Source organism: Glossina fuscipes, unplaced genomic scaffold (assembly GCF_014805625.2).
Source record: "Glossina fuscipes isolate IAEA_lab_2018 unplaced genomic scaffold, Yale_Gfus_2 59, whole genome shotgun sequence".
Classification (NCBI taxonomy): Eukaryota; Metazoa; Arthropoda; class Insecta; order Diptera; family Glossinidae; genus Glossina; species Glossina fuscipes.
This window is the reverse complement of record NW_023998431.1, coordinates 324,742-334,574: the sequence shown is the minus strand read 5'-3', so window position 1 is coordinate 334,574 and position 9,833 is coordinate 324,742. Positions and strand designations below refer to the sequence as shown.

General features: G+C 32.5%; 1 protein-coding gene across 1 annotated transcript in view; it reads right to left on the bottom strand.

The window, feature by feature from the left end:
* Positions 1–433: 433 nt before the first annotated feature.
* LOC119637305 (nose resistant to fluoxetine protein 6-like) overlaps positions 434–9,833 on the bottom strand; it is a 27,777-nt gene continuing 18,377 nt past the window's right edge. The window contains exons 3-10 of the mRNA XM_038033246.1: positions 5,634–5,824; positions 5,399–5,559; positions 4,552–4,706; positions 4,162–4,494; positions 2,302–2,495; positions 2,119–2,244; positions 1,702–2,044; positions 434–789 (exon numbers count right to left, since the gene is read on the bottom strand). Of these exons, the coding sequence (XP_037889174.1) occupies positions 595–789; positions 1,702–2,044; positions 2,119–2,244; positions 2,302–2,495; positions 4,162–4,494; positions 4,552–4,706; positions 5,399–5,559; positions 5,634–5,824 (1,698 nt within the window). The 3' untranslated portion in view covers positions 434–594. The remainder of the gene's footprint in view (positions 790–1,701; positions 2,045–2,118; positions 2,245–2,301; positions 2,496–4,161; positions 4,495–4,551; positions 4,707–5,398; positions 5,560–5,633; positions 5,825–9,833) is intronic.

Genomic DNA, 9,833 nt, shown 5'->3' with positions numbered 1-9,833 from the left:
TCATCAATCAACTCAATGGAGAAACTCCTGAGGAAAGGTCTGTGCTTAAGTGCTTCCAAGTTCTCAGCTTCGAAGTCATACAGAGGCATTTCTAAAAATCTCTTCTCATATGAGCAATAAAAATTTTATTTCATTTGTGTAAAAAAAGAAAATCCAGCGAGTTAGATGCACATTCGTTTACACGTATTATTTATATTTTATTGAAAAGTACTATATTATAATACTAGTGCTAATGTATATATACAAAAAATATCTATATATATATTGTAATAACTTACAATAAAAATAATTATTATCACCAATTTAATTATAGCATTCAAATTTTAACAAATTAAAGAAAGTGCTTATTATCCCTAAGGAGAGTTTGATGTGCTCTTTGTTTTGTTTTCATATCCTTTTCCTTTCTCTTTTCTTTTTGTTTTTTTTTTTTTATTACGTGCTATATTTTATTTATTCTACACTTTTATGTACTACACTTAAAATCATTTAACCAACAAGTCTTAGTTGTTTCAAAATCTTATATTGATTTGGCATATATGTACGTCGTCTATATATACTTTTATGATAGGTAGATTGAATGCTTTTTTTTGGAAACTACGCTATCTGCTCTTCTGAGGTATGAGGACTTTCACTTTTATTCGATTTCTTTTCACTAATTTGATGATTTCGAGAACCCTTAGAGTTTCGTAGCAGTATACGTTCCAAAGCGTGTATAGGTGATTCAAACAGCAGGCATAAAATTAAAGCCACAGCAAACGTATTGATAATGTGACTCACTACACTATCGACCTGGAATGAAGGCATTTAAAAAAATATTTACTTGTTTTCGAGTGCATTTTCGTGAGAAAGAAAAGACAGGACATTAGAATTTCATTGTTTAACTTTATTAACAGCTGACATGTTAGTCATTTTTCACTGCGTAAAACATTTTTGTATTCATCACCAAAGTATGAGGATATTCTGCCCAAAACGTTTGCAACAAGGAGAAGGAGGCTTTCGCAACTCTGTAGAGTATCTATATTCTTGAACAGCATCAAATTATGAATCGATTTAAGCACGGCCGTTCGTCTATCTATTTGTTCGTCCGTCAATGCTAAACTTGCTGTGTACTTGTGTGCTCTTGAACATAAAAACAAAGCTATCGCAAAAATATTGGAATTTCTTACACGCAGGTCGGTATTGAAAATGGGCCATATTGGTTCAAAGACACGCGCACAATACAACATAGCAAGTGAATTTCAAAAAAACGCGATTTTCCGCTCATTGCTTATAAACTAAACCACAACAATTAAAATGGCAAAAGTTTGGACGGAAACTTCGTGATTAATCCTACAGTACCTGTAAAAAAGAAAAAAAAAAAAAAAATGATGGAAAAAATCGACCATACATGAATTTGTCGCCAAACTTCACTTCACGAAAAGTGTTCGTACGTAAAGCGTATCATCGGCGCAGTTTGGTAATTGTTTTTTTTTTTTTTTTTTGGCATTTGTACACCTCTTTGGGAATGGAAAACCGTAGCTATTGAACCATACATGCTCGCATATTACGTGTTCGACTTTTTTAACTGCTTTCAACAAATATCAATAGAAACAAGGACATAGCTAAAAATTGAAATGTCGCAAAAAAGATATCCTATATTCTTTCCTTTCAATCGTAATAGATGTTTGATAGTTGCAGCTTGAATGCTATGTAAAAACTTACCACTCTGATGTAACTGATTTGTGGTGCAGTTTTTGAACTGGAGGAATAATATAATTCCACAATACCGTTTGATAAATAAGCGCAATACGTTAAACGGCTAATCGGTGCAAATATGCGATGACATAAAAATTTTTGTATCCAACCGGCATGACCGGTACTCGCAGCTAATATTAACCAAGCCACTGACATATTCCAGCCTATTTTATGGAAACCAGCGTATATAGAACTCTCCAATCTATTATAGGGATAAGCATAAAAACGTGAAATTGTTAACATACAACTGGAACCGATAACTGTAGCCAATAACCAAAGGAAACGCACTATCGGCGACGGTAACTTTATACTAAAATTAATATAAAAAACAGAACTTGATAGATTAAACCGTTCGATTACAATTATATAACATTAAAAGCTTACTTTCTGGCTTGCATTTCATGCACCAAATAACCGACAAATAGTCCTATAACATAAGCTGAAGCTCTCATATGCGTTTTAATATAAAAATTTTTATAGTAATAACTACTGTTTATATCTTCAGCTTCACTAAAATGCAAAACCTTTAATAATGGCAAGAGATTAAAAAAAGACAATATATCTTACTTCGAATATATCATTAGAGTCGGACTTAGATTCTTCGTATAACTTATTATGAAAGGAATAATTGATGTGATCACCGCTGTTATGCTTAGTAGAATGATGCCATATTTACGCGATCTATTCAACAGGTATATAATAATCGGAGACAGGAAGAACAGTTGCGAATCCACCGCTAGATACCAAGATTGAAACATACACTAAACGAATTTGAAAAGAGACTTTAAAGATTATTATTATCAAAATGAATGAACTAAATAAGTTATTTATGAAGACCATTTCATAAAGCAAAGAGTATGAATGCCCTACCTCTTATAAATATCATTGGCATTATTTTTGTAAAAATGTTTCTCGAATTCTGTGCAATAGTTTTTGCCAAATTTCATTTCACTGGTTATAAATTATTCATGAAAATATATTAAGCTTTTCTCTTTTCTTATATCCATCACTGAAGGACGAGGGGTATATTCATTTCGTCAACACGTTTGCAATGTCTAGAACGAGGCTTTAGAGGCCCCACAATATATATATATATTCTTGATCAGCATGAAATTACGAATCGGTTTAATCATATTCGTCTGTCCGTCTGTCCACTCGTATAATGTTTGTTGTTTGCATTGTTGGTATTCGCCTGGCCGTAAAAATGAATCTATCGACTTCATATGTGGCAAAAATATTCACAGTTCTTGCACGCAGGTTGATATTGAAAATGGGCCAAATCGGTTGAAAGACGGGGAATATCTCTGTTTATTAAAAGCAATAAAAAATTGCTTTTTTGCTCGTTACTCTTAAACGACCCCAGATAAATGTACAAAAATTTGAACGCATATTCTCTGGGCGATCGTATAGTACCTATACAAAAATGGAAAAATTGATCACGACTACCCAATGTTATAGTGTATCAAAATTTAATTATGTTTTCAACACCTTTACAACGCGCAGAAACAAGTTTTGAAAACACCATAAAGTATATGAATTCTACGCCAGTTTCAAATTTGGAATGGACCTAAGCATGTCCGTCTGTTCGTTTGCATAACCGTGTAATATCTGCGGTAGACCTTCTGCCGTTAGCGAAAATGAAGATATCGCCTACAAATTTTGCAAAAGCATTTGGAAGTGACCTAAACTTTTTTTAAGGAAGACGCCCACAACATTCCCGCGCCTAACAAAAACTTTCATTTTGAAAATAGAAAAAATCGGTCGCGCGATTCCATATAATAGAACATGATTAGAACATTAATTCTTTTACTTTTTATGTCCTTTTTAGGACAACATATTGATAGGCACAAATAATTCGCTCACGACCGAAAACCATTTTTTTCACTAGTGTTCTTTTTTTATCTTTTACTTTATAATATTTTTTTACAGGAAAAGAACTAAAGAAGCAACATAGTATATACGTGGCTAAAGAAAAGAGTCCTGAAATCGGCAAAGCAAGCAAAAAATGAAGCTTAGGAAAAACGTGTGGAAAAAAAAGAAAGAAAAAAAGAAAAAAAAAGAATAAAAGAATAGAAAGTAAGAAAAGGTTACAACTTCCATTTGCGTCTATTTTCTATTGAAAAATTCTATGCAGCTTCTCTTTACAAGAAAAACAAGGAACGAACGAATTCTGATCTTTGAATTTACTATAGTATGAGTGAGTAAGTTAGAATTTTTAATTATATAGACAAGTTTGGTATTCTTTTACATGATATTTAGATAGAATGTGGATGGGCAAAAAAGAGGCAGAAATATATTAACGGTCAGGGCTAGATCGATTTCTTACACTCAAGTTAATTAAGAATGTATACAGTTCAAGTGATTCCGCATGTGGCTATGTACGCCCATGACGAAGATTTTATAATAAATCGAAATTTAAGCACTTACCAGCTTATCAACGTTAAAATAATTGTTGATATATAATATATTTAAAAACCAAGATGATATACAACGTTCCTGTTCTCGTTCGATGCGCTGTTGCCAGAGAGGTCCGTCGCCTAAACTGGGAAACCAGGTCATATAAAAACCAATTGTCACCAAGTAAGCGGGCGTTAGGCGTATCCAACGTGCGACATACAAAACTAAAACATTAATTTGCCCATGACGTCGGCGCAGTTCGACCAATAAAATGCGGCAAAACAAAAAGCCACTTAGCAATAAGAAGACATCCACAACTAACATTGAGTTAGGTAAAAAGGCGAATATAGGCGATTTAATATTCTATAATAAAAATACATTTATAGGAAACGTACAATATATCAAAACTAGTAAAAATACCTGACTCAAGAATTCCACATTGTAGACTGGACTGCCGTAGATGAATATTAAGACATGGCCGGCTAATATCAAAAGCATAGCCAACGATTTAATACCGTTTATACAATTTAAGCTCAACTGATCTTTACTAGCCTGAAATAGTTTACTACAATTCTCTGGATCAAAGAAAAAAAAGAAGAAAATGTTTTCTTATTACGATACTAACATATTAAAAAAGTTGTTTTTTTTCACTCTAGCGGCCCTCCTCGCCGAACTTCATCTACACATTATGGCGATTCTTTCATTAGAGTATTTCATAGTATCACTTAACGATTAACGTTAAATCTACATGTGAAAATCATAAATGATTTATAACTCATCTTAAGAACCGAACGTTCTCGTTTGCGATTGAGCGATAAAGGCCTAAAGGATTCTAGACTAGAAATCGATTAGCCAGGATTATCGAAGAGTTAATTTGTTGTTGACGTAACAGGTTTTTATCTAAGATATCCTGGCACAAATTTGCAAAGTTTTGTTTGTTAGGGAGGTCATTGCGCTCATCGGCCGTAAAAATCGGAAAAGGGTAGATAACAATCCACCCTTTTTTCACATCATAAAAATGAAGGAATGCACGATCGTAACAACTGTAATAGATTCGACAGAATTTAATGCGAATTTCAAAGAATTTACTATGCAAAGATGAAACGCGATCTATTGCCTTAATTAAAATAGATGGTAAATTTGATATATTGAAAATGAAAAGCAAATAAAATAAAAATATAATTTGAAAAGAAAGGAATGCTAGAAAGAGGGGCTTTCGCGTAGAAAGAACCATTAAAAAAAAAAAAAAAAGAAAAGAAAACCTTACCAATTAGGGAAAATGTCAATAAAATCTCGTCGAGCGTTCGCTGAGGCTTGGCAGAAGATTTCTCAACATCGACTATGTCTTTATCGGTTTTCGAGCTTAATAAATAAGTATGATATAAAGTGCTTAAGACCGTCACAAATATAAAGAAACATATGACAAAACTGTAAAATGATAATAATCAAAATTCAATATTCGTTTGAAAGTCAATTAATTCATTAAGGCAGCAAATACTTACGCGTAAGTGTACATGCCAGCTGTTATATGCAACTCAGGTTTGTATAATTGACACATATTATCGTTAACATTGACTTTGCGTTGCAGAGCATGCTTTGCAAAAATTGCGATATCATTGGGACCACAACTCGCTGGCATACAAGCACCCCAACGTATCAACAGTTCTGTTGTTTGGTTTTGCGGCGATGAGTCCTATAACATAACAGAAGGAATTATAATAAAAATTGCATAGAAGCGGATCATTTTCAAAATGACACAAGTCTTCTTATTACAAATTTTTGACAAATTGAAATTGTCGTTAGTTTACTTTTGAAAAGACTTCAGTTCAACTTATTTCGTATTCATATATAATATTTAATTTTGTAATTTTTATGCTTTACGCATATGCTATAAAATGTAAAACAATTATTGCGTTTAGTAAAATCGTTAACATTATTAAAAAAAAATATGTCAAATGGTGCGAGAAATGCTTGGGGACGTGGAGAAACCAGTTATAGTCATAACGTCTTTGTTCATGTAATAGAAATAACCTTGAGTCTGCATTGTAAACAGATACCTGCTCATATATATATACATGCTGTAGAAATTAATCCGTTTCTATTTAATATCAAGAAGAATAAATAAGTAAATAAATAAATAACAATTTATTTAATATTTGTCAGCAATACGGAATTAAAACGAGGTTTTTTTCGGCCGGTTAATAACATAACCATATATAGAACTAGCTAAATCAATCAAGCGTTAGAACAATTTTATCAATTTTTATACCCTACACCGCTTGTCGTACAATATATATTAGCTTAGTGCGGTCGTACGTAAGTACGGCAGAAAGTCTTAAGATAGACCCCTATCTTTTCATTATAACGATCGAATCGATTTAGAATCATAATCTCAATTGATCTGATCTGTCCGTCTGTCCATGTAAACTTGCGTTCAAGCTACAAGTCTCAAGTTTTGAGATATTTCGATAAAATTTGGTAGAGTGACGTGTTTTGACCCAAGAACCAGCGCTATTGAAAATGGTTCGGATCGGTCCACATTTTCGACCACTCCCTACATGATGCCTCCTCTCCTCTAAAAAATCATTATATGGAAAAAAAATTATAATTTTTAAAATTTACCGTCAAAAGTGGCTAATTAGTAGTAGTGTAACGGTATTCTAAAATGGTATGGAAACCGGACCGGCCGAGGCAATTTTTGAACGGAAACTAAAGTTCATACGACAAAAAGGTACAATTTTCAATGCTTCATGAAGAAAATTGTATCATAATTGTAACTTAACATAAAAAATGTGACTGTACCAAATATGAACCATCTCAGGCTATTTTTTCGATCCTGCCCTAATAAGGATTTTCACGAAAATTGAACCGTTGTAGAGCAAAAAAAACAAAATTTTAATATGTGATGATAGAAATTGAACCATGATATTATAGTAATTTCAAAATTTGGATCATTTACACCTATTTTTGATATTGCCCTATGTAAAGATTAGACTTGTACTACATTAAGTTGCCTTTTGGGCTTGCTCCCCCATAGATACGCACATGAAAAATATGCCTTTAGAATAAGAATTGTGTTAGACAATGTAATGTAGAGTATTAAATGGTCGGCCTTGTCCGACTATAATGTTCTCACTTACTTTAATTGTTCTCTCTGAAAACCGAGTTTTTCATACATCAGTTGCGTGCAATTTTCATCCCGTTTTTTTCATAACATATTAACATTTGCGAGATACGGTTTTTAGAATACATCAGCACGTTTCTTTCATAAAGAATAAAAAGAATAGAATGAAAATAGAATAGACAAATAAGTCCAATATAGCAGAGGGCTCGTTAATGTGACATTTTGAATAATTGAAATGATAACCATTTGCGCTTTTGCATGAGAGCTCATAATATTATGATGGAAAAGAGTATGCCATCGTGCGTCGTTTATTTTACTTTTCTGGAAAGTTCTATAGCAAATATAAGTGTATTAACACTACAACTACCAAATATGCTATTGTAATCTTTTCTACTTTCCGATCTTCAAAAAAATGATTATAAAGCATGTAATGTTCCAAAAATTTCGGGTGTCTTTTATGTATATGAAAACCACCTTTCAATACTTATAACCACTTTTTTCACTACATAGTCTAGGTTTTGAAATGTCAATGGTATTTATCTATTTCTATCAAAAGAGATCGCATTGATCTCCTATTTTTGCCGACTTGCCACAGTCGTAAGAGAGAAGATAGGATTTTGATATTTGATTTCCTCGATTGATTTAGGATTTGAGATCAGAAATTTTCCATTATCTGTTTATGTGCACGTCCAAAATAAGACGATGTTTTTTTTAATACCTTGGCCTATAACTTTCGATTCCATGGAGATATTTCTGAAAATCTGTGACGCAAATATTTGTCCGGATCACCGCGATGTTCATTCTCAAAATAGTCTCGATCTGACCATAATTTGTGACAAAATTTTTCTTCCAATTCATTTCTAATTTATTTCCCTCTTACTTTAATACAGACTAGTATTTTATCCAACCAACTGCAAATAAATTAGGAATGAATTCAAAATAAATGAAAATTAAAATTTTACAGTTCATTGTGGGCATATTAGCAAGCCGATCGGGACTACCAAATATACAAGTGAGTTGCAAGCTGAACGCGGGATCAAAAGTTACAGATGAAAATGTAAAAAATTATGCATTTTTTATGGTTTTTTTTTATTTTCTTATTTATGGTGGGTGTGGATGTACGCAAATTTGACACTGTATTGATATTTTTACTCAATCAAAGCTCCTACCTACACTTTTACGAATGTGGCAAGTCGGCAAACATGGGAGATCAAAACGATGCCTTTTGATAGAAATAGGTATAGCCAAAGGGTCGATAGTTCTAGTGTTAATAAAGATAACAGTTGGCCGTCGACCGATCGTCTGAATGCATTGTTAGCGCATGTTTAGCATATTATTGTCCGAAAAACGAATGATTTATTTCGAAATCCTTAGAACTTTCATGATCCTTATTGGCTATTTGGTAAGACTCGTGGGCTCAGTTTGGATCAACATGACTAATTTCCTATAAGATGTTTTTCGACCAAGAAGAGCGTCTTTTTTAACTCTATTTTTACTTATTTTTCTAATCTTTTCCTTTGATGATTCTAGAAGCTTTGTCATCGAAAAATATTCGTGTAGTCGTTAATAGGCGACAGTCATATTGATATTTGAGCTGTAATACTATCTAAGAAAACAAATTCAAATGCTTTAGCCGTGGATGTTGTAGTATAGGGCACTACCGAATTCTTTTGCAAATTTGTAAGCCATGTCTTCATTCTCGCTAGCGGGAGAATGTTTACCACAAATACTAGACAGTTGCGCAGACATACAGATGGACATGCTTAGGTGCATTCCCAGTCTGAAGCTGGCCAGGAATATATATATACTTTATTCGATTTTTGAAGCGTTGTTAAGGTTTCGAAAAAAAAATTTAACTTTTTCCAGTTTTGTACAGGTACTACCACATCGGTACTACCATATACGTACATTTATCTGCTTCAGTTTGTGAGTAAAAAGCAAAAAAAGAATTTTATTTGTAGATCCTTGTCCTTTCAAGCAGCTCTTTATAATTAAAGTAAAATGCTAAAGTTACTACGTCTGAAGTGGATGACTTACACAAAAGTTGATGATTGTTTTTTTTTTTTTTTTTTTGCCAATGGAAAAGTGAATAATAAATGACGTGAAAATAAAGTATTTGAAAAGAACGAAATTTTAATATGCAAATGGCAGCACATACATATATGTAAATAAATATATATGTTCGGTCTTATATTTATTTATATGTATGTATGTATGTATATATATTATCTTGAGATAAATTTTGAGACAATATAATGTCAATGCAACAGGATAATAAACAATTCTGGCCGAATGAATTTCAATAGTCTCTTTAATACCGCAAGTGTTAAAAAGATCTCGATCTCGAATAAGTCCTTATAATTATATCAAATTAACTAAAAAACTATTATAATTAAATTAATTAAAGTGAAAATTCACTAATCAGTATATAGTGTAGCAACATATGATATTTTTATACGATTAATCGATAATTGTACGAGTTAAAAAGGCATAATCTACTTTTGTGTCCTCACAGGCTTTTTGCTCTAATTTAGCTGATTTTCTACCTCCCTCATCAGATCATTATGTAGGGAGCAGA